Here is a 26,233-nt window from a genome sequence, read left to right on the forward strand (position 1 = left end):
CATGTCGGGACTTGGAACCCATTTAGGCCACGCTGATACTCCAATGGAGGGCTGGGTTGAGTGCTGCATTGCTGGAAGTGCCGTCCTTTGGAATAAGAAGTTAAACCGAGGTCCTGTCTACCTGTTCAGTTGGACGTTAAAGATCCCATGGCACTATTCGAAAAGAGAAGGGAGCTTCTCCCGGTGTCCTGGCCAATAATTCCCCAAATAAAATTGGTCATTCACTCCACGGCTGTTTGTGGGACATTGCTGTGCGCAAATTGGCTGCTGTGTTTGCCTACACAATACACACAGTCACTACATTTTACAGTATATTGTCTGAAGTGCTTTGAGGCATCTCAGTGACGTGATGAGGCCTTATATGAAGTGCAAAGGTTTTTAATAAGTCAATTGTTCACAGTTAGTTTGGACTCCATCCCCGAGTCCCACCGACTTGCTCTCTCCTTCACCTCTTTCAAGGTCCATCTCAAGACCTTTCCATTTGACCCCACCTTCGGTCATTTTTCCCCATCCCACCCCCAGCTCGATGCTAAGCCAGGACCTTCCAGCACCCTGGGACATCCTGCCGATGTGAAAGACACAATATAAATGTAATTCAGAGTCCCTTAGTGTAGTAGTTAGCATGTTCGCCTTGCAAGCGAGAGGACCTGGATTTGATTCCCGGGTGGGGCGAAACCTTAGGCAAGTTTTCTTAGTGCACACACCTCTGTTTACCTAGCAGTAAGTAGAAACCCGGTTGTTAGTCGATTGGCAGATTGCTTTCTGAGGTGTAATATTCCCTGAAAATAAATTGTCACTCAATCCGTGACTGTTGATGGGACACTTCTGTGTACAATTGGTTGCCGTATTTTGCCCACAAAATACTTCAATCCACTTTACAATATGTTCTGTGAGCGCCTTATCAATGGTACGTGGAAGAAACAACTTGACATCCCGTTCCCTTAACAATTACCAAGGGGAAGAAGACCCTACCTGGGTCTAGATTTACTGTATTTTCTCAATATTTCAGAGAGTGTAAGCTGTGTTGTTTATGAGAACGTGCTGTCATTTATTGATACAAGCACAAAATTCAGAGCTGCAGTGGGGCAAATGTTGGGAGAACAACTCCTAAATAGTGAAGGAGGGAGACTCTCAACTTAATGACTTTTTATTTGATGTAATTTTATTCAAAACATTGAACATCGTTTTCAGACAATTTGCACCAATATGACAACAACAACAACAACAAGAACTTGCACTTATATAGCAGCCTCCATGCACGGTAGCATCTCAGAGCGCTAAACAGTGGCGGAGCCCTGATTCCAAGCCAGGGGGAGGGGGTAGGTGGCCGTAAGCAGGGTCGAACAGGAAAGTTTTCAGGCGGGACTTGAAAGAGAGGAGAGAGGGGACAAGGGGGAGGGATTGAGGGAGAGTGTTCCAGATTTTGAGGTGTAGTGGCTGAAAGCACGACCTCTGATAGTGGGGCGGAGGGTGCGAGGGATGAGCAGGAGACCAGTGCCAGTCAAGCGGAGGTGCCGGGTAGTGGTTGGGGAGTGAGGAGGTCGGAAAGATAGGGAGGTGCCAAGGAGTGAATGGAATTGAACACGAGTGTGAGGACCTTTGAAGATCAGAAATCTCGTAAGCAAGCTACGGGAGGAGAAATTCCACTTGGATCTAGATTTACTCTTATTTATTTATGTAGCAAATCTGGCAAATTATTAAATGCAGCCTTACTTTTGAAGCCGGTTCTGTTTCTTTGAAAAACTTCGAAAACGCAGCTTGAAAGTTAAAACTCAAATCAACAACTTGCCAAATTCTAAATTGCTCCATAAATAGATTGAATCTAGACTTAGATAGAATTTCTCCCCAAACGTGCACAAGTGGACAGTCACATACACATTGAGGCACAGAAAGTCAGTGATAATTCTTTAAGTAAAAGTTTTTCCTTAAGAACATTACAATACATTCACGAAAATCTAACTGGAACCGTGTGATTACAGTGAACTTTATGGGTGTTATTTGACATTTGGTTCATACTTTAACCACATCCGCTTATTATATTTTTAAGAAATAAATAAGGAGCAGACTCAGAAAATCTTTAATATTTACAAACTATGCCTTGGGACATTTGAGCACAACTCCGAACAAGTGTAGGGGAGCGGAATACATTTAGTTGTTATCTGAAAGAAACACTTCAACAACTTTAACTTTTTCTCTGTTTTATGCACATCACATCATAAATAAAGACCATTACAATTTTGGTATGGGATTAGCCATGCAGAAAAATATAACACAACATGGCATACATTTTACAGAACACATGCTTTTGTGATAAGAAGCTGCTGCTAAATTACAGGAACGGTTTTCTGAACCAATATTTATAGTTGCAATGGGAGCAAATAGGTCATTTATATCTAACTATATAAGACATCCAATTAAACAATACAAAGTCAAAGCAAGTGTGGACTGACTGTGAGGAGCAAGGAGCAATCAGATCTTAACCAAGGCATCTGCTTTAGCGCTTTGTGGAAAAATCTCACCCGGGTATACACTTAATCTGTTTATGTCGCATTTCGGAATAATCAGAATTTGGCAGATTGTTGAATTTGATCTTAAAACTGTTTGTGAAATCCTTTAGCATATTGATTGGTGCACTTGCCTTGTGGAGTCCCGTAGCTCAGTGGTTAGAGCACTCGCTTCGCAAGCGAGAGACCTGGGTTCGATTCCCAGCAGGGCCAAATAATAAACCCTCAAGAAAAATAAACAATAATAAATTGGTCACTCAATCCACGACTGTTTGTGGGACACTGCTGTGTGCAATTGGCTGCCGCGTTTCGCCCACAAATATACAGTCAATTCACTTTACAGCATATTCTGTGAAGCGCTTTGAAACGTCTAGAAGACGTGAAAAGCGCTATATCAAATGCAAGGATTATTATTATTATTAAATGAAAGGATCCGGGTTCAATTCCCAGGCAGGACAAAACCTTAGGCAAGTTTCCTTACTCCACATGCCTCTGTTTAGCGAGCAGTAAGTAGGAACCCAGTTGTTATTCAATTGGCAGATTGAATTTCAGGGATAATGATCCCTCCAATAAAACAAAAAACACTGATTTGTTTGAGTGATTAAGCAGTTCACTCATTCCACGACTGTTTGCTGTGCGCAATTGGCTGCGGCATTTCACCCCCCAAAAAATACACAGTCACTCCACTTTCCATTATACCTTGTGAAGCGCTTTGAAGCGTCTCAACGACGTGATAAGGTGCTGTATCAAATGTAAGGATCATTATTATCTTTGTCAAAACTGCATTCGGATTGGTATTTCTCCTCACAAACTGGCAGGCCTTGCTAACGGCTCTTTACTTGAGCTGAATGCAGTCAACCTCTTCCGACATGGGCACGGCGGTTGTTTTGACATCCTGGTCCTGGGTGGATTTACTCACTGCATAGGTGGACTTCCATCTCATCAGCATAATCTTCTTGAAGTACTTCATGGTGTTATTCTTGACCATCACGAAGAACACGGTGTTGATCACGCTGTTGGTCATGGCGATGCACTCCACCATGTAAAAGACTGTCAGGTAATGTTTCTCCTTCAAGACGAGCGTGGGGTAAAAATCCCGGACCACCGCGAATCCGTAGTAAGGTGCCCAGCAGATGATGTACACGGTCAATATGCCCACGAGCAATAGCACCGTCTTCCTGCGGCATCTCAGTCTCTTCCGGATCTGATCAGTCTGAAAGCCCGGCACGCTCTTGAACCACAGCTCCCTGGAGATCTGAGCATAGCACAGACACATGGTCACCACGGGACCCACGAACTGCAGGATGAGGATGAAGAGGAAGTAGGATTTGTAGGACATTTGCTGGTCGGCTGGCCAGATCTGACCACAGAAGATCTTGTGCTGGCCTTCGATGTAAGGGATGATGGTCTCGGTGGTGAAGTAGGCGGACGGGATGGCCACGAGCAGGGAGATGACCCACACCACACAATGAGCACACAGGCTGTCTGGTATTTAATGCGAGGTTTCAGAGGGTGCACAATGGCCAGGTACCTGCCAGCAGGGGAAAACAGAACAAACATCAATTCCTTTCCATTGGGTGGCTAATTTTCAAGTAAGATGGTTCAAACCTGACCCAGGTCAAACCACAGTGTGTCAGCCTGACTTAGTTGGTAAGCACTCTCACCTCTTCGTCAGAAAGCTGTGGGTTCAAGCCCCAATGTCAGGTCTTGGAACCCATATCGTCTCTGCTGGCTGACACTCCCAACGCAATACTGGGGGTGCATTACATGGTCAGAGGTGCCATCCTTTGGATGAGATGTTAAACCCAGGTCCAGTTTGCCTGTCCCAGATGGATGTTAACGATCCCGTGGCAATTATTCGAAAAGGAAAGGGGATTTCTTCCATTGTCCTTGGGCAATCCCAAATACATTTGGTCACTCACGTCATGGCTGTTTGTGGAACACAGCTGAGTGCATGCTAGCTGCTACATTTGCCCACAACAAACAGTCACTACACTTTACAGTAAACCCTGTGAAGCGCTTTCAGACATCTCGATGACGAGATGAGGCACTATATCAAATACAAGGATGATGATGATTATTATTAGGAGCGACTACATTATGACCCATTATTTGTTTGTTTTTTAAATGTGACTTTGATGTGTGGGACTTCACAAAAAATTAAGATGTCGGCTTAAACATGGGTTTAAATAACCGCATGGGTACATTTAAACAGGGTAATTTAAGCTGTGCCCCTCCATATAAAGGTTACTCTTTAACATTTCCCTGACGATGGCAGCTCTCGCTAAGGGAAGTTGTTCACAGGGCTGAATGGACCGATGCTCATCTCCTATCTGAACCTGCTGCCTTGTATGTGCTGCACTATTTATTTTAATCATTCTTAATATTTCAGACACAATAAGCACATTACATACAAGCTTGGTGCTGCTAAAATAGGTTACACAGAGCTGTATAGATAGAGTGATATGGTAAGAAAACCAACCAATCATTACAACTAAGTCTGTGCTGGTATTTATACTTACTGCTCATTAGACAGAGGCCTGCGGAGTAAAGAAACTTGCCTAAGGTTTCTCCCAACCTGGGAATCGAACCAGGTACTCTCGCTTGCGAGGCGAACGTGCTAACCACTACACTACGAGACTCCACACTGTATATGTGATGAAAGTCCTTTTTACTCACCGATCCACTGCGATGGCGAGGAGCGCATTGGTGGATACGTAGAGGGAGACGGTCCTGAGGTAGTTGACGGAGGCACAGAGCGTGTGACCGTGCAGCCAGGACAGCTGTTTGACCACGTAGTAATCCATCTCAAAGGGGCAGCAGACAACTGCCACCAGGAAATCTGAGATGGCCAGGTTGGCGATCAGCAGGTTGGTCAGGTTACGTAATTTCTTGTAGCGGGCCAGTGTGGCGATGAAGATGAGGTTGCCCACTCCACACACCAGCATGATGCACGCCAGGGCCACCCCGATCACTGCCCTGGCAGCGCAGAAAGTCCTGTCCGCCGTGAAGTCCTGCCTCTCATAGCCCGAGAAGTCATAGTCCTCGCAGCTCAGGTTGTAGGGTAAAGAGAGATTCCTCACGTCCACCTGGTTGTGGTAAACATTGCTCAGGTCACCGCAGAGACTGCTCATGGCTTCTCCTCCACTCCCGTTCCTGTTCCACACGTCTCACGAGTCGAAAGGACTTTTTATTGGCACTCCCCCTCCCTTTCCCTTTGCTCTTCCTCCACAGTGGGAATGTTTGGGAAGACCGCTCGCTGGGAGCCGCAGTCCGTCAGGCCTAGCCCGTTTGACGCCAGATCATCTCCGATTCCCAGTGATTTGTTCAAAGAAAATCTCCTGCGAATCTTAATGAGCAACACAAACACACACAAACGAAAAGAGCGTTGATAACAATAAGGACGTGCACCACAAGAATCACAAGAACAACGCTTTAGAAGGACGGGGTAGGACGCCGAGCGGGGGGGCGTGGGGTGAGGTGATTGTAGCCTTGTTTTAAGATCATAATAACCTTCGCATCCAATGTTGGGCCTTTAATGTTGGGAAGGCGTCTCAAAGCTCTCTGCACGATTTACTATGAAGTGTTGTAACTTTGACGTTTGTAGGTGAACTAGGCATGCAATTTGAAACAATAATGTCCCACTGACAGTCATGAAGTGAATGACTTATTGTATTTGGGGGATTGTTGGCCGGGAAGCTGGAAGGTGGGACTTAGAGACAGTAGGAGAGGGGGCAAGAGAGAGGTTAGAGGAAGGGCATTCCAGAGGATAGGGGCTGAGGAACTGAATGAAAACTAGAAATAATAAGCTTAGATCCAAACACCTCCTATTGACCTTTGCACATTGTGGAGATACTTATTCTTTTTTTCCAAAGACTGTCAATGGAATTCATCCCAATCAATAATATCTGTCCTATTATAATAGCAATAGTTTCATATAATGCCTTCACACGTCAGCAAAATGCTTCAAAACGCTTAACAGAACTCTTACAGCAACAACTTGCGTTTATAAAGTACCCTTCACGCAGGGAAGTGTCCCAGACCGCACATGTAGACACCGTATTTGGTAGACGAATGGGGCTGCCAATTTGTACGCAGGAATGCCCCACAAACAGCCATAAAGTGAGTGATTGATTTTATTTGGGGACTTTTGAATTGTGCCACGGGATCGTTAGTATCCACACCTGAATAGGCAGGCGGGACCTTGGTTTAACATCTCATCTGGAGGAATTTTGCTGGTTAAATTAGGTCACACTCCAGTGCAGTGCTGGCAGGTTGGGGAGTGAGGAGGAGCGCTGCATTGTTGGAGGTCTGACAACACAGGGCTGCCCTCCCCCAGTACTCTCCTGGAATATGACTAAATTAACCAGCGCAGTGCCTACTTTAGCTTCAACAATACTGGTTGGAACAAACCACAAATAGGACCACATTCGCCTACAGGTGCACAAGTCATTGCACTTCACGGTAAAATCCCATGGGGAGCTTCGAGACAGTCGGGTGACACGATAAGGCGCTACATCAAATGCAACAGAGCTTTCGCTTTGCTTTGGACACCCTTACGGGTGGTTTTCGGATGGTGACAGGTTTCTGCGTGTGTCAGACCAAAACAGAAATTAAACCAACAATAATTTTTGGAAAAATAATATTGCTTGGCCAGTTAAACTTCGGGGCACACACACACAAACACACACACATAAACCATCCACATTGACCTAATCAAAGTCCTGTGTGTTATTGCTAACACACAGTGATGCTGTGGAGCATTTAATGCTGTGCTATTGTAAGCAGTTGTCACACTTGACTTAATTTTACAGTGCATTCCACGAAGCGCTGAAAATAGTATTAACAGTGATGGTACAAAACAAAACGTCTCTTCTTCTGGTTCACTGATTTTTTTGGAGATGGCTTAAATACATATATGTATATTTGTATATTACAAACAAATCGCTGTGAACATTGAGTAAGTAGCAATACATACTCAATGTCCAAGTAATAATAATAATAATAATAATAATACAAAACGTGCCTTTTCATTGACTGGTAAGGCTGATTGACTCTTTTTTGCGATACCTTAAATAAATGTACAGTATATATATTACATATATATATTGCAATCTTACAAAAAAAATCGCTGTGAACATTGAGCAAGTAGCAATGGGAACTACAAGTGCAGACAGAGCAGCTTTTGTTGTTGGAATACAGCTACAGGTATAAAAAGAGGGGGGGACGCAAGTCAAAGTAATTTGCTATTTTGCATGTGTATGTGTGTGTGTATTTTGCATGTGTATGTGTGTGTATTTTGCATGTGTATGTGTGTGTATTTTGTATGTGTGTATGTATGTATGTATGTATGTATGTGTGTGTGTGTATTCTGTTTGTGTGTTTGTGTGTGTGTGTATGTGTGTGTGTATTTTGTATGTGTGTGTGATTTGTATGTGTTTGTGTGTGTGTATGTGTGTGTGTGGATGTGTGTGTATATGTGTGTGTGTGTTTGTGCATGTGTGTGTGTATATGTGTGTGTGTGTTTGTGCATGTGTGTGTATGTGTGTGTGTATATGTGTGTGTGTGTTTGTGCATGTGTGTGTGTGTATGTATGTGCATGTGTGTGTATGTGTGTGTGTGTGTGGATGTATGTGTGTGTATGTGTGTGTAGTTGCTGGTTTGCTGTGAAGTTTTAAGGGCTTGAGTTTACTCACATCTTGAGGTGCTGCCCAGCCCCTCAGTGCTTGTTCCCTGTGTTAAACTGGGTCTGTGGTCCCCGACTGATGCTGAGCTGAGAGCTGTGGAGAGCCACTAACCAGCTCTGGACTCACCGTCTGTCCCCATCCAACAGCAAATATCATTGCAGCAACTCCTCTGACGCTATCACCCCTCCCTCCCTCCCTTCTCTCCCTCCCTCCTTCCCTTCTTCTCCCTCCCTTCTCTCCCTCACTCCCTGCCCAGCAATAGAAACGTGGCCACTCACACACCTGATCCCCTTCTCAGCAGATGTTTCAGTGCAACTTCATAGTGCATAGACCTCCACTGCAGTGCTGGGGTGGGTTGGGGGTGGGGGGTGGGTTGCAGTGTTGGGGATGGCATCTTTCGGATAAGACGTTAAACCGAAGTCCCCTGTTCGGGCGAACCTTAATGATTCCCGTGACGTTATTCGAAAAAAGGAGGGGGTTTCTCTGTCCGTCCCCGGGATCCTGGTCAACAATCCCCTCTCCCCCCACCCCCCGAACAAAATGCTTCACTCACTCACTCACTCCGCGGAGGTTCGCAGGACGGTGCCACGTGTAACCGGCTGCCACGTTTCACCAACACACTACACAGTCAATAATAATATTAATAATAATCCTTGCATTTGATATAGCGCTTTTTCACGTCTTCTCGACGTCTCAAAGCGCTTCACAGAATATGCTGTAAAGTGAATTGACCCTATATTTGTGGGCGAAACGCGGCAGCCAATTGCGCACAGCAGCGTCCCACAAACAGTCGTGGATTGAAAATGACCAATTTATTATTGTTTTGTGTTTCGGAGGGATTATTATTAGGCGTGTGGAGTAAGGAAACTTGCCCAAGGTTTCGCCCTCTGCCGGGAATTGAACTCAGGTGTCTCGCTTGCAAGGTGAGTGCTCTAACCACTGAGCTACAGGACTCCAATCCACTGTGAAGCTTTTTGAAACATCTCAACGTCGTGATAAGGCGCCTTACCAAATGCAAGGATGATTATTATTATTTATAAGAAAACGCTAAGCACTTTCTTGCAGGCTGCACTTATGTAAACTCATGATAGCTTGTTACCACTGCTGCCACCCCCCACCCCCCCCCAAAACACGTACACACAAACACATAGACATTTATGATCAGCGGAATTAGAAACAAATAAGGAATCTTCATGATATTTAAGGCATGCTTGCTTGACCGGTAAAGATGTTTAACTTGTTTTGTAGTGTTCTTTCAGAGGGATAGAGAGAAGATGCAGTAAACTCCTGATAACTTGTCACTTCAAGGGAAAAGGCTCAGTCGTAAGTTACCTGGAGTGGCGAGTTAGGCATTAAGATCAGCAAAGGCGCTGTTAATTTCTCAACTCAAAGACTGTTTTGTGTTGTGTTCAGATTTATTTGTGTTGGACTCCTTTAGGCTACAATTCAAAAATCTATTTGGCTTTCCTTTAGAAAGGGAGGTTTAAATAGTCACCTTCCCTTTCTTCCTTGCTCGCACATCCAATCCCACAACTGTAGTCCCATAGCGTAGTGGTTAGAGCTCTCGCCTCGCAAACAAAAGGACCTGGGTTCGATTCCCAGGCAGGGTGTTACCTCAGGCAAGTTATCTTACTCCATGTGGAGTATCTAGCAGTAAGTAGGATTGTTTGTCAATTGGTGGATCGCTTTTCCAGGGGTCAAAAAAATTTTATTGAAACCAAAAGTTAATTAATAAAATAATTTGGTCACTGCTTGTGGGACACTGCTGTGCACGATTGGCTGTTATGTTTTGCCCCCAAAATATACGGTCACTACACTTGAGACTTTGCAATGATATGATAAGGCACAATATCAATTGCAAGGATTATTATTCTTATTATAAATGGACATCCTTAAAGAAAAATTCTGCAAGGCATGCAGGGAACAAGCATGTATCCAAATGCAGCAGAGCAAATTAAACATGAACAAGCCAAATGTTTCAATAGGGAAATAATAAAAAACAGAGATGAAGGGGGAATAAAAGGAAGATTGACAAAGGTTGTTGGGTGAAAAGAGAGGGTGAATATTGGGCTGAATACAAAACTGAACTGAAAGAGGTTTGAAAAAAAGGAATTTAACAGCAGCAAAAGAGAAGTGCAAGGAGACATAGCAAGAAATGCCATATAATTCTGTCAATATTATATTAACAGGAGGGCAGTCAGAAAAGACATTAAAACCAAAGGGATTCAAAGGGGGTGGAACAGGAGATAGCAAACCAATTTCCTGGAAGGTTTTCACATTGTTTGAGGTCCAGGACTTTAACATAAATGAGGCTGGAGTTCTAGAGGTTAGATGCGCCCTCCACATGCACTTTACGACATATCCTGCGAAGCACTTTGAGAACACGCTCCCAAAGTGAAAGGCACGTATATCAAATGTAAGGATTTTTATTATTTTAGATAGGTACTAAGAGCTGAAAAACAGAATGGATGAACTGTACCGTACCCCAGGGAATTTAGAGAGATGAGGCAAGAGATTTGTAAAGCATGGACATATTATAATAATGATAATAAGAATTCTTGCATTCCATATAGGGTTATCATATCATTGAGACGCTGCCAAGTGCTTCACAGAATATACTGTAAAGTGAATTGACTGTAGATGTTATAGGCGAATGCAGCAGCCAATTGCACACAGCAGTTTCCCACAAACAGTTGTGGATTGAATGACCAATTTAATATTATTTTTTTTTGAAGGGAATATTATTCTCTAGAAAAGCAATCTGCAAATTGACTGACAACCGGGTTCCTACTTACTGCTTGGTAAACAGAGACGTGTGGAGTAAGGAAAGATTTCACTTGGGAATCAAACCCGGCTCCTCTCGCTTGCCAGGCGAGCGTGTTAACCACGCTCCATTGGAAAGGTGTCAGTCACTACTGGTGATATTCCAACAGACTGGTAGCGAGCGAATGTTGTTCCAATATTCAAGAAAACTGACTAAACCATGGTTCATCACCTTAACATCATAAATAGTGCATGAACTCTGTAGGGCACTTTGTGGACAAAACCAACCTGGATTTTTAGTTGCTGTAAATTAGAACAAAAGACTTCAGATATTATAATAATAATCCTTGCATTTGATACAGCGCCTTACGCCGTCTTCAAGACATCTCAAAGTGCTTCACAGAATATATTTAAAGTGAATTGACTGTATATTTTGTGGGTGAAACGCGGCAGCCAATTGCGCACCACAGTATCCCACAAACAGTCGTGGATTGAAGTGACCAATTTATTATTATTATTTTTTGGAAAGAAATATTACCCTCCGCCAATCGACTAACAACCGAGTTCCTACTAGGTAAACAGAGGCATGTGGAGTAAGGAAATTTGCCCAACGTTTCATCCTGCTGGGAATCAAACCCAGGTCTCTCGCTTGCTCTAACCACTGAGCTACAGGACTACATTATGATAACAAAGGCAATGCTTTTAGACTCTGCTTTCTTTTGGTGACAAACAGACTCCCTCACTCCCCACCAAGGACCACTTAAGAACTACAAAGGTACTAACTGATAATCCGGGCACTTTGATATACTGCCTTTTTGTGCATTTTGATATAGCAGCTCAGTCATTTGCTAAGGAGCTATATCAAAATCACTTGGTTGTTGAACCAGTTGAAAATAAAAGCAATTCATGTTTGGATAAAAATGTATCAGATTGTATGGTGTTGATCTACTCAACTCTACAGTATTGTTATAATAATCTTCTCTGATAATAATCCTTACATTTGAAAGAGCGCTTTATCATGTCGACGAGACATCTCAAAGCGCTTCATAGGATTTTACTATTAAGTGTAGTGACTCTGTATTTGTGTGCGAATGTAGCAGCCAATTTGCGCACAGCAATGTCCCGCAAACAGCCATGATGTAAATGGTTTTATTTAAACCTACGTCTTTTGAAGGTTACAAAACTTCTTACTTTAATATGTTATGGCAACACATTCATGAAATATTTACTGACCAGATCTCACCTTGACAAAAGATTTTAAACATTTAATACAGAGCTTGGATGTGAACGGAACACTTCCAGCCAAATCTGACTACTCTGTCTTTGATGAGGAAGTGACTTTATTTGGGACTTGCCAGAGGGATAACAATCTCCCACTCTCTGTTATTTAATTTAGTGGCGTCCAATTTTTTTTTGTTAATTTTGTCCCCATAGACACATGTCTCTCTACACCCGGTCTGCCCTCCTTTCTACCCTTGCCTGCTCTCCTCTCTAACCCTAGCCTGCCCTCCTCTTGTTGGGATGTGGTTCCACAGGCACTAGTTGCCTTCTGGATCCGAGGAACATTATGTCCAGTTGATCATTGATACACATTGTTATGAGTTCAGATTACAGAATTTGCACTTTTCTAAAATAGCTTGTCCAAAATTCAGATCAATTAATTGTTCACGTCCTGTTGGTCAATAGGTGCTCTTGAGAAACTAGCATCTGCTTAATAAATTCATAATAATCCTTGCATTTGTTGTATGATATCATAATGTTGAGGGTCATCGACGACTGGAACAGGTTCGCCAGGAAAGGTGTGGCGGCCAGGATAATAATAATAATCCTAGCAAATGATAATGTGTCTTACCATGTCATTGAAATGTCTCAAAGTGCTTCACAGAATATATTGTAAACTGAATTGACTGTATTTTGTGGGCAAAACCTGGCAGCTAATGGAAAGATAATAAACAGTCATGGAAAGATTGACCACATTTAAAAAAAAAAGGGATTATTACTCCCGGAATGCGATCCTCCAATCGACTAACTACCGGGTTCCTACTTGCTGCTCAGTAAACAGAGGCGTGTGGAATAAGGAAACAAGGTAAGAACCTTGCCTAAGGATTCTCGCCACCCGGAAATTGAACCCAAGTCCTCTTGCTTGCGAGGCGAGTACTCTAGCCAATACAGGACTCATTTATGAAGCAGTTTGATGCAGTAATAGGATGGGTGTTCTGCAGTGATGAGACCTAATGGGCAGAAGGGTCTTCTTTTCCAAACCAATCTTGTGATCTTGTGGTTGCAGGCAGACTAGACTTAGTATTTTTGACATGCACAGTACTGCCCCTAATTTGGTCAGCAGAGAGGAAGAACATGAGATTTATAGATGCAGACGTGATATTTCAATAATTGTTTCACAAATTACTGATACATTTTACAGGCTGAAGCACATCCATTTCTGCTCTTCAGAGGTTACGTTTCTCAAAGAAGAATTTTGTAATTGCCTTTTTCCTAATATAAATGGTGATATTTTTCTTTGCGTCAGTCGATGCCACACAGCCCAACAGGAGATACTAACATTATATTATATATAATAATAATATATTATTTTTAATAATAATAACATGGGCACCCTCGCCTCCGCTAAGTTGTCGTTCTACTCCAAGACAATCTAAGGCTAAGGACAACCCCAGGCTCCTCTTCTCCATCAGCACCTGGCTCCTCCATTCACCCTCTCACGCCTCGTCCATCATCACCTCCAATGTCAACTGCGAGGTGATACTGGACTTCCTCAAATCCAAAGTTGAGGGAATCTGCTCAGCTGCCTCTGCCCATCTGTCTACGACCCCCTCCCCATCTCCCCCTCTCACCTCGGCCCCTACCCATCTCTTTCTCCATACCTTTGAACCTGTCTCCCACTCCACTCTCACCAGCCTATAACCCGCATGAAACTGACCACCTGCTCCCTCGACCCCATCCCTACCCCTCTCCTTTACCTCCCAGCTCCACCTCCTTGCCCCTCTACTCACAGACATCAAAAAACCTCTCCCTGTCCACTGGTTCCCAGCCCATTAAAAATGGCTGTACACGCATTTATTACATCGAGGTTTGACTATGCAACCTCATTGCTTGTCAGCCTTCACAGGTTGCAGATCATCCAGAACTGTGCAGCCCATGTCCTCTCCCGCACCAGGCTCCGTGACTTTATTACTACCCATCCTCGCCCGACTCCACTGGCTTCCCATCACGCAGAGGATACAGTTCAAGAACCTGGTCCTCACCTTCAAAGCCCTCCATGGCCTTGCTCCCCCCTACCTCTGCGACCTCCTAACCCCCTACCAACCTGCCCGCTCCCTCCACTCAGCGGGCTCCGGCTGATTCATGTCTCCCGCCCCGTCTGCCCTACCATTGGTGGGCGGTGCTTCTGCCATTCTGCCCCCACCCTCTGGATATCCATCCCGCAGTCCCAATGCCTCGGCCCCTCCCTTGCCTCCTTCAAGACCCTCCTCTTCGACCGTGCTTTCGATCAACCAGCTAAAACCACATAGCTTGCCATCCACAGTACGGTCTGGCAAGCTTTCCCGCAGCTTGTCCAACTAGGACCACCCTACCCATTATGGCTTTGACTTACAGGGATAATAGGAGCTGAGTGGGAGGGTTCTCTGCCCCCAGTGATTAATTAATAATTCCTGCTGCTTTTTTTTCTACCTCAAATGTATGCCTCTTCTCAGAAGATTTTGTAGACTGGTCACCCAAGATACACTGTGAAGTTACTATTGCCAATGGCGCATTAAGGACTCCTTAACAGGAGAAAAAGAAAGTACACAGTATTCTTACCTCTATAAAAATGACAAACATTAATGGACCATCTTTCACACCACTGACTAAAGGTAACATAAGACGATGAAGCAATTCTGCGGTAATATTTGCGGTGTTCCTTATTTAATGCCGACATAAACTATTTTGGCCACAAGGTGGTAGGATATGCCTCCAGGTAAATTGTTGCTTCCTTTTCAGATCATAGCAACAGCCGTTTTTTTAAAGTCTAAGGCAGGCGATTTTTGGCTTGTAGGGACCAAATCAGAGTCCAGGTAATTTTTCCTATTGGATGTTTTGGTCAGTCACTCCTTGGCTATTTGTGGGACATTGGTGTGTGACAATTGACTTTTGTGTTTCGCCATCAAAATATACAGTCAATCCACTTAACAGTATATTCTGTGTAGTCCTTTGAGATGTCTCGATGATGTGATATGGGGCTATATCAAATGCAAGGATTATTATTATTATCATATCTCATGAAGTGCATTAAGACATCCTTCCAAAATCAAAGGCGCTACATCAAATGCAAAGAATATTGTCATTTTATTATAAAACACAACTATCTGACACCCCTCTCGATCATCTCATCTCCAGGGAAATAGCAGTAACCTGTCCAGGATGGGGATTTTATCTGGGGGATTGTTGACAAGGGCAACCGGAGATACTCCCTTCTCTTTTGAGCAGTGCTATGGAATGTTTAACGTCCACCTGAACAAGCAGAAAGGACCTCGGTTTAACGTCTCATCCAAAAGACGGCACCTCCAGCAATGTCGCACTCCCCTCGGCACTGCACTGGAGTGCAAGCCTAGACAAATATGAGTTCGAAATTCTGTCGCGGGGCTTCAGCCCACGACATTCTTATTCAGAGGCTATCATGTACCGTGGAGCCCTTCAGGGTATTCGTTGGAGCATTCATATCGCAGGCGAGAGGACCCGGGTTTGATTCTCAGTCGGGGCGAAACCTTAGGAAGTTTCCTTACCTCACACGCCTTTGTTTAGTTAGCAGTAAGTAGGAACCCGGTTGTTAGTCAATTGGTGATTGCTTTCCAGGTATAATAATTCCTTCAAAAAAAAAAAAAAAATTTTAATAAATAATTTGGACACTCAGTCCACAACTGTTTGTGGGACACTGCTGTGCGGAACTGGCGACCATGTTTCGCCAACAAAATACACAGTCAATTTACTTTGGAGTATATTCTGTGAAGCACTTTGAGACGTTTCAACGACGTGTTAAGGCGCTATATATCAAATGCAAGATTATCATTGTCATCATCTGAGCCAGGCTGACACACTTTTGGTGCTGTGTGAATATCGATTACCAGGTTACTATAATTTGGTTTGATAGATTTCTGCACTTGAAAGGACGTGGGTTCATAACTGCATTTCATCTCTGCATCCCTTCCGGGAACAATTAGTAATCACAGCACAATCAATGCTTAATATAACTGACATTTATTTTTATGGTTGACAAATGTAACTTTGTTCTCAGCAAAAATTAAGATCAGCAGAGATGCTTTTAATTTCTCAACTCAAAGATTGCTGTTACTGTTCAAGACAGGTTTATTTGAGTTGGTCTTTTTAAGTTACGATTCCAAAATCTGTTTAGCTTTCCTTTATAATACAAATAATAATACTTGTATTTGATATAGCATCTTGTCACATCGTTGAGACTTATCAAAGCACATTGACTATATATTTTGGTGGTCGAAATATGGCAGCCAATTGCGCACAGCAGTGTCCCATAAACAGTGGTGGATTGAGTGACAATTTTTTTTTGTGGATTATTACCCCCAGAAAGCGATCCACCAATCGACTAATAACTGTGAAGTAAGGAAACTTGCCTAAAGTTTCGCCCCCACCCGGGAATCGAACCCGGGACCTCTTGCTTGCGAGGTGAGCGTGCTAACTACTACGCTACGGAGCTCTTTTAAAAAGGGAGGTTTAAATGGTCAGCTCCTGTGTCCCTTGCTCAGCATCCAATCCCGCAACTGTGCAGCGCTCCAAGACATTATCTTGAATGAAGACTATCATATAAATGCAAGCTGCTGTTGCTTGTTCATGAACACCATGCACCGTAATAATAATCCTTGCATTTGATATAGTGCTCTTCACGTCAGGAGGACGTCTCAAAACTCTTCATAGGAAAGGCTGTGAAGTGCGTATTTTGTAGGCAAACTCAGCAGCCAATTTGCAAACAGAATTATAGCACAAGCCTCCATAAATCAAATTAATTTTATCTGGACGATTGTTGACCACAATACCAACTCACTTCTCTTCTCAAATAGGTAGCCATGGGATCTTTAAAGTCCACCTGAACACTCCATCCGTGCACTGGAGTGTCAGTCTAGGCTAATTGTGTTCAAAGGCCTGACGTGGGATTTGAACCAACAAACTGGCTTCCAGGCACATGTTGTTAATACAATTGGACATCAATAGATCAATCTCCAAAAATACCTTGAAATTCTGTTAATTGAATACTCATTTGTACAGCAAAAATGATTCAATAAACTGAACTGTTCATATAACCGGACTAAACATAATAGGAGAATCATCTCCAGCAGCTCCAAATTATAATAATAATAATATTAATAAATGATAATAATAATCCTTGCATTTGATATAGTGCCTTATCATATCGTTGAGACATCGCAATGCACTTCACAGAATATGCTGTAAAGTCAATTGACTGTATTTTTTAGGCGAAATGCCCACAACCAAATTATGTTCAATAAACCTAACTATTCAATTATCCAATATTCATTTAAACTGAATTTTACTGTACAATGTCACAGGCAGTTCTTAATGAGAGACAAGAGGCCCCGAATGTCAGCAAATCTTAGCCTGAGACCATTTTGCCTCCAAAGGCAAGATCACGCCTGTGTAAAATTCTTAAATCCAGTTTCAATTTGCAAACAGTTTTTCTGTAGTTCTTAAAATCAACCGGCTTCCAAATTATGACAGACTCTAACGGGCTTTCCACAATATTTCAAGGCCATAAAGCAAACTTAAGTCAAAATAGCCTGCTGATTAAGACGAGATGGAACTTCAGGCCTAATGGTTTTTAATAAAACACTATGTGTTGATCCAATCTTTGCATGCCAAGCTTTCAGAATTTCCAAGTGTATGTTTCCCATGTCTGCTTTAGGAATTAGGATTTATCATTGCAGAGCAAACAAAAACTGGCAGTGTTTCCAGCCAACTGAGAACAGAACGTATTCAGACTGTCAGGCATTAAAGCATTTTAGACAGGTACAAATTATTATTCGCAAGGATTTATGTCCTGCTGCATGCTCAGAGACACAGCATCTGAACTGGTGGCATTAGCGGTAACAGACCAATGCGAGCTGAACTGTTTCCTGCAGCTCGTGGTTAAACAGACCATCCATTGTGCCTGTCTTCTGAGCAAAATAATCATAATAATAGTAAAAATCCTTGCATTTTATATAGCATCTTATCACATCGTTGAGATGTCTCAAAGCGTTTCACAGGATATACTGTAAAGTGGATTGACTGTGTATTTTATGGGCAAAACATGGCAGCTAGTTGTACACAACAGTGTCCCACAAACAGCCATGGAGTGAGTGACCAATTTTATTTTGGGGGGTTGTTGGCCAGGATACCAGGAGATACTCCTACTCTTTTTGAATAGCATCACGGGATCTTTAACATCCGCTTAAAGCCCTAATGGATAGGGTGTTCTAGCTGACAAGCAACAAGCAAGCAGCGGGATAGCGATATGAATGGCAAGCTATGTGGTTTTAATAATAATCCTTGCATTTGATATAGCGCTTTTCATATCTTCTAGACGTCTCAAAGCACTTCACAGAGTAGACTGCAAAGTGAATTTGTGGACGAAAAACGGCAGCCAATTGCGCACAGCAGTGTCCCACAAACAGTCGTGGATTGAAAGGACCAAATTATTATTATTTTTTTGAGGGTTTATTATCAGGCATGTGGAGTAAAGAAACTTGTCCAAGGTTTCACCCTGCCGGGAATCGAACCCAGGTCTCTCGCTTGCAAAGCGAGTCCGCTAACCACTGAGCTATAGGACTCCGCAGTCCTGTAGTTGATTAAACTCCAGCAGTTACCCTCTTTCCCCCCCACCGCCCCCCAGCGTTGTCTCTCCCTAACCTACACCTAATACTACATGGAATACTGAAAGTAATTCTGAAATGGAGGCGTTAGGCCTCGTCACTGTTAAGTGCTCTGAGACGCTACCCTGCATGTAGGGCGCTATATAAATGCAACTTGTTGTCATTGGAATTAGGTAAACACGGCACATTCTTCAGAGAGCGATTGAGTGCATAAGTATGTGGAACTCAGTTTGGTTTGGATGCTCTTAAGCACAGTGATGGATTTCCTCATGTGTCAGACACCCAGCTGACGAAAAAAACACATTGAATCTACAGCATCGAAACAGGCCATTCGGGCCAACTAGTCTGTGCCAATGTTTCTAATACCCCTTCCGTAATGTTCACCCTGCCTCTCATACTCCTCTCTTCCCTTCTATCACTTGACCACTGTACTTCTCACCAGCCCTCATATGAAAGCTAAACTAGATCTCGGAGTTCTTCCCTCATAAGTGAAGGTCACTGGTAAGTAAGCAAATCACAGAAGCAGATGCTCAACCGTCATCTGACACAAATATACCTGTATTGTTCTCTAGGAGGTCTGTAACGTATTGGTTAGAGCACTCGCCTCGCAAGCGAGAGGATCCAGGTTTGATTACCTGGCAGGGCGAATCCTTAGACAAGTTTCTTTACTCCACCCTCCTCTGTTTACCTAGCAGTAAGTAGGAACTCGGTTGTTAGTCGATTGGCAGATCGCTTTCTGGGGGTAATAATCCCTTAAAAATAAAAATAATAATTTGGTCATTCAATCCACGACTGTTTGTGGGACACAGCTGTGCACAGTTAGCTCTCTGGATCTGTTGAGTGCTTTGGGATTTCTTCTGGACCCTCTAAAACTCCATCCTGGAGCCCCCCTCCACCTTGCCCTTTCCCTTGCCTCCTTCAAGTCCTGTCTCAGAATCTATCTTTTCAACCATGCCTTTGGTCATCTTCCCTCCCCCATCCCCTCTTGACCTCCATCCCTCTCCAATCCCAACCCATAGCTTGGTTGCAAATTCCTCATTGTCCAGCGCCTCGGGACATCCTTCAGAACGTGAAAGGCGCAATATAACACAATTGTTCTTTTTGTTGTCCTCCCAATGTGGGAAGTGCTGTATAATTTAAAATTGCATTGTATTGGATAACATGCTTCGGTATAGCCCAGGTCAGAGTGTAGATCTGCAGTGTATCGCAGATGTGTGGCCTCTTTGACCGCGCTTTCAGTCACCTTTGTTGCACGCAAATTTGTTCTGCATCCGGCTGCAAAACACATAGCCACTGCCCTCAGCAGCTGTGAAGCGCTTTGAGACATACACCAGCTGTGAAAGGCGCAGTATCAAAAACGTAAGGATTATTATCATCTCATTTAAGCGGTGAGTTCATGACACCCAGTTCTGATCCCACTGAGGAGCACTAATTGCACATCAAAAAGCTAGATTCAGTCACTTGGCGAGAGAGCTGTGCTTCCTTTCGGTCTGGGAATCTGCAGCGTAACAGCAGACGCGTCGGCAAAGTAAGAACATGGCACGGCAACTGGACAATTTTGAAAAGCATTGGTTAGGATTCAGTGATTTTCTCCCCAGCCCACTCGTGCACCATTCAAACAAACAGTTTTACAAGCTGCGCAATTTGTCCTTTTTGTTCCAGTTGAAAAATACAGTACAACAAACAGACATCCACATGCTGTTGATACCGATTATTGTTTCTACGTGCAGAGATTTTGTGTGCGTAAATGGATGAATGTTCAGTGACAAGGCAGTGTCAGCTTGACTCAGTTGGTAGGGCTCTCACTTCTGGTTCAGTTCGCTGTTTCAAACCATGGTTTTGACTTTGAGCTCGCAGTCCTGCATGATGCTCCAATGTACTGACGGGATGCTGGGGGGTAAGGAGGAGGCAGAGAATCGTCAGAGGCACTGTCCTTCGTATCAGACATAATAATAATAATAATAATAATAATAATAATAATAATAATAATAATAATAAACCTTGCATTTGATATAGTGCCTTATCATATCTTCGAGACATCTCAAAGCTCTTCACAGAATATACTGTAAAGCGAATTGACTGTATACTTTGTGGGCGAAACATAGAGCAAATAGCATAGATGTATTTAAGGGGAAACTAGATAGGTACATGAGGGAGAAAGGAATAGAAGGTTATGCTTGAAGGCTTAGTTGAGGAGGCAGGAGGAGGCTCGTGTGGAGCATGAACACCGGCACAGACCATTTGGGGCGAATGGCCTGTTTCTGTGTTGTATATACAAATGTATTCTAATATATTCTAATACGGCAGCCAATTGCGCACAGCAATGTCCAGAAACAGTCATGGATTGAGTGACCAAATTATTATTGGGTGGTATTTTTTTTTGAAGGGATTATTACCCCCGGAAAAGCAATCCGCCAATCCACTAACAACCGGGTTCCTACTTACTGCTAGGTCAACAGAGGCGTGTGAAGTAAAGACACTTGCCCAACATTTCACCCTACTGGGAATTAAACGCAGGTATTTTGCTTGTGAGGCAAGTGCTCTAACCATTGAGCTACAGTACTCCACATGAGTCATGAAAGCAACGTTCTATCTGCATGTTCATGTGGACATTAAAGACCCTGTGGTTTGTGCTACACGTTACTGAGATACAAAATCACAAACGATGATTTACCGTAAAGTGCATTGATTGTTTGTTGTTGGCAAACATGGCAGCCAATTTGCACACACCCAAAACAGCCATGGAGTGAGTGACCAATTTTATCTGGAGGATTGTTGGTCAGGACACCAGGAGAAACTGTCTTAGTTTTCGATTAGTGACCTGGGCTCTTTAAGATCCACCTGAACAGGCAGACGGGACCTCATGCGAAGGATGGCACTTCCAAACTTGCAGCATTGGGTTGGAGTGTCAGTGTAGAGAATATGAGTTCAAAGTCCTTGAACTTATAATCTTCTGACCCAGAGGTGAGAGAGCTACATACTGTGCCAGGCTGACGCATATAATATAAAGTAATGCAGGTTTCCTACTAACCAGAAGTCCCTCATATGGACATGGAAATAACCATTATGATGGTTATGATGGAACAGTTGACAATAAGTCAGACATCAATTGATCAGTTTGTCCTTGATATGTTAATTGATGCATCAACATTGTCTCAAATTTCACCATAATAATAATAATAATAATCCTTGCATTTGATATAGCACTTTTCACATCGGGAGGACGTCCCAAAGCGCTTCACAGAACACACTGTAAAGTGAATTGACTGTATATTTGTGGCCGAACACGGCAGCCAATTGCGCACAGCAATGTCCCACAAACAGTCGTAGATTGAAAATAACCAATTTTTATTATTGGTTTTGGTTTTGGAGGGATTATTATTAGGCGTGTGGAGTAAGGAAACTTGCCCAAGGTTTCGCCCTCTGCCTGGAATTGAACTCAGGTCTCTCGCTTGCAAAGCGAGTGCTCTAACCACTGAGCTACAGGACTCCGATTTCCTTAGAAATCTTATACAGCTGATTCTACCGGCTTTTCCCACGCAGTGGTCTTATCGCGCTTTGTTACAGATCCTTCCGTGTAACGTTTCTCCCAAACGCAAGTTCCTGTTATTATCTACCTGCAGTGAACTGTAGTCATTAAAGCCCTTTGAGATTCCTGCAACATCTGGTGTAACACATATGGCTTGTGGAATTAAAACGCTTCACTTATTAATCAGCTGTGTCATCAAAAGAGACATGTTCAGGTGTGGATTTTTTGAATGTTTGAATAGTTTATTATCTGTGTGTGTGGGGGTGGGGGGGAGGGGGCGTGGGGGGGGGGGGGGGGGGGTGGGGTGGAATTGGAGGAGGGGAGACAAAATCAAAACATATAAAGGTTGCCAAACAATAAGGACATGCAGAATAGGTTCTGAGAAGAAGTTGACTGAACATCCTGGAACAAGGATGACCCATTTAAAATTGAATGTCACAGCGGGTTTAAATTATACTTGGTCAACGGCAATCTTTCTAGCTGCTCATCAGCATATCCATCAGCATAGCCAACAAATTAGTTCATCTATTCAAAAGATTTATTTGTGAAGATTAAAGCTCATGAATTAATCTCGCCAGGTTTTACCACTTAAAAACTGTAGTGTGAGTGACTTGAACAGAATCTGATGAATAATAAGCTTTGCATTTGATACAGCTCCTTTCATGTTAGGAGGACATCTCAAAGCGCTTCATAGGATTTATTGTAAAGTGCAATGATCATGTATTTTGCAGATGAACAATGAATTTATGGACAGCAGTGTCCCACAAACAGCCAGCGAAATTATCAATTCCAATCTTATTTGGGGGATTGTTGGCCAGGTCACCAGGAGAAACTCCTTCTCTTTTTGAGAGATGCCACGGGATCTTTAACGTCCACCTTAGCAGGTAGATGGGACATCCTCCCGACATGAAAGGCGATACATAAATGCAATTTGTTTTTGTAGACAGAGCCTCGGTTTCAAATCTGATCTGAAAGACGGCACCTCCGACAATGCAGTGCTCCCTCCCAGCGCCAGCCTGGACTACATGAGCTCGGAAAATCCTGATGTGGGTCTTGCACCCAAATCCTCTGACTGTGAGACGGCAGTGCTACCAACTGAGCCAGGCTGACTCACTCTAGCCTGGTCTAGTCTATGCCTTTACTCTCCATTGCAAATCCTTTGTGTGCCACAAATTGAAATGGGGCACCTTAACAAACTTTTTTTCAAGCATTAGATCAGCAGTTATAATCTGGCGACATGTGCATGTATTATAATTGTTTTTAAATACGTTGCTTTCATGTCTGCTGTCTTTCCATTACCACTTCAAAGCCTCTCTATATCTCTTGCACCCAGATATGTTGAATTTCACCCTGATTATTCTTTTTGTCCCCCAATCACTGCGGTTAGCACGCTTGCCTTAACAGCGCTTTTCCAAATAAAGTGTGGCATAAGATTTAATAGTTAAAATCCCCGCAGTTTATTCATGTTCATTAAAATTCTAATATCATTTGCAGATACTCCTCAAACCATCACAACTCTGAATAAAACTCTTGGGTTAGCAGGCAATCCATTCCACCCGAAATGTAGAGAGAGATCTGTACTTAAAGGAATACTTTCTGTCCTCTATAATCCACACATTAAAGCAAATGTCTTTGGGCATTTAGAGAAAGTCTTCATACTAATAAATCCTTGACTTTGATATAGCGCCTTATCACGTCATCGAGAAGTCTCAAAGTGCTTCACAGGATATACTGTAAAATGTAGTGATTGTGTATTTTGTGAGCGAAACACGGCAGCCAGTTGTGCACAGCAGCGTCCCACAAACAGCCATGGAGTGAGTGACCAATTTTATTTGGGGGATTGTTGGCCAAGACACCAGGGAAACACCCTTCTATTTCAAGTTGTGTCCCAGGATCGTTAACGTCCACCTGAACAGGCAGACGGGGCCTCGAATTAAAGTCTCATTCGAAGGACAGCACCTTTGGCAGTACAGCGCACTCCCAGGACTGCTTTGGAGTGTCAGTTTAGATTACGTGGTTCCAAGTCCTGATGTGGGTCTTGAATCCACAAGCTTCTGACCAGCTGAGTCAGGCTTAAGACAACAATCTATTGTTCACTATTGGGAAGTGGCAAGGGATAGGACAGTGATGCATCTGATGCCTCCTGACTTCATTAATGCAAAAGGCAGCTCCAAAAAAAGATGGAATGAAACAGCTGTGAACCGACTTTGTGGCTTATTACGTTTAAGTGAACCGAAGCTGAAGTATTTGCTTCAGTCACCTTCCATCGTCAGTGGCTTCCGTCCCTGAAACCATCTTTCTCAGCAGCAGGATCACGCTCCATAACAAGATATTTTGTAATTAATTCTGCAGCTTTGATTTTTAAAATAAAGATGTTTTATAATATTTGTTCCACTTCGATTGTTCAAAGTTCACTTGTATTTACTTGTAGTTAAGGGGCGAAACCTAAGGCAAGTTTCCTACTCCACATTCCTCTATTCTCTTAGCAGTAAGTAGTAAATTGTTAGTAGATTGCCAATCGCTTTCCGGGGGAAATAATCCCCTCAAATATAATAATTTGGTCACTCAATCCACGACTGTTTGTAGGACACTTGCAGTGTGCAATTGGCTGCCGTGTTTCTCTCACAAAATAGACAGTCACTACATTTTACAAAATATTCTGCAAAGCACTTTGAGAACTTACAACAACGTGATAAGACTAAATCAAATGCAAGGATTATTAATAATATTATTATTATTTATAACATTCAATATGCTGTTCCCATTCATATACACAAACAGAATGCAATTTTCTCCTATTTAATCCCATGTTCCTCCCACCTCCCCAGACCGTTCATTACTGTGGGACCTCTGAGAAATTGTTGTTTCAAGTATGTGACTGGAGTGAGCAAGACTAATAAACAGGATTTTAAATGATATATGAGGTCTGTGCAGAGAGAGCTTTGTGCACACGTTTGTGAGCAGTAAGCTGCACCTCACTAGCCGGGCCATCATCAGTTCTGCACTTAGTTTGGCTAGTTTGAGATAAAACAATATTATTACCAACATCGTGCATTGTCCTTCCCTGTCCTATCCTGTACAGCCCAGCTCAGTCGGTAGATTGTGGGCTTAAGATCCACATCGGGCCTTTGAACTCAAACTTTTAGGCTGACGCTCCAATCCAATTTTGATTTTTATTATTATTCAGAAATCTGGAAATATAAAACAAAAAATGTTCTTACCTTACGACGTTTCCACTATGCGTACGTAATAATAACAACAACAAAATTACATTTGTATCGCACCTTTCATGTTGGGAGGACGTCCCAAGGCACTGGACAGACAGTGTTTCGAACCTCTAAGTCCAAACCCAAACCTATTTACCTTTAATAGGTAAATCTTACAAATCCTACAAACAGTTGTCTACAAACAAGTGCTTTGAGGCGTCCCAATGATGATCTACCTATTGTGGCGTCCCAGTGGATAACACCTTAAAACCATACTACTGAGGGCATAGTCTGGCAAGCTTCCTCCTGCTTCTCCAACCAGGACCAACCTACCTGTTAGGGCTTTGGCTTGCAGGGTTAACAGGAGCTGAGTGGGAAGAATCTCTGCTCCCAGTTTTTAATGAAGTTATACATTAGAATACATTATGTGCCACAAAATATATACGACTATCCTAAGTGCTCTCAGAGAGAGATAACAAACAAATTGCTCCACTATTTAATTCATGACCTGCTATTAGTCTATGAGCCAGTATAATTATTGGACAATTTGCTATTTATGTTCTCCAACTGATAGGTGAGGAGCCGGTCTGATAAGCTGCACTATTCTGCTAGTTGGCAGAGCTCCAAGTCATCTCTACTCCAACATCCT

The 26,233-nt window shown here is 43.0% G+C and overlaps 1 protein-coding gene across 1 annotated transcript; it reads right to left on the minus strand.

Annotated features, from left to right (window-relative positions):
* Nucleotides 1-3,339: 3,339 nt before the first annotated feature.
* prokr1b (prokineticin receptor 1b) lies at nucleotides 3,340-5,638 on the minus strand. The gene is given in 3 exon segments (XM_007892493.2): nucleotides 3,340-3,968; nucleotides 3,971-4,035; nucleotides 5,184-5,638. Coding segments are annotated over 3 exon segments (1,149 nt in total).
* Nucleotides 5,639-26,233: the final 20,595 nt, after the last annotated feature.

This window comes from Callorhinchus milii, unplaced genomic scaffold (genome assembly GCF_018977255.1).
Source record: "Callorhinchus milii isolate IMCB2004 unplaced genomic scaffold, IMCB_Cmil_1.0 Scaffold3, whole genome shotgun sequence".
Classification (NCBI taxonomy): Eukaryota; Metazoa; Chordata; class Chondrichthyes; order Chimaeriformes; family Callorhinchidae; genus Callorhinchus; species Callorhinchus milii.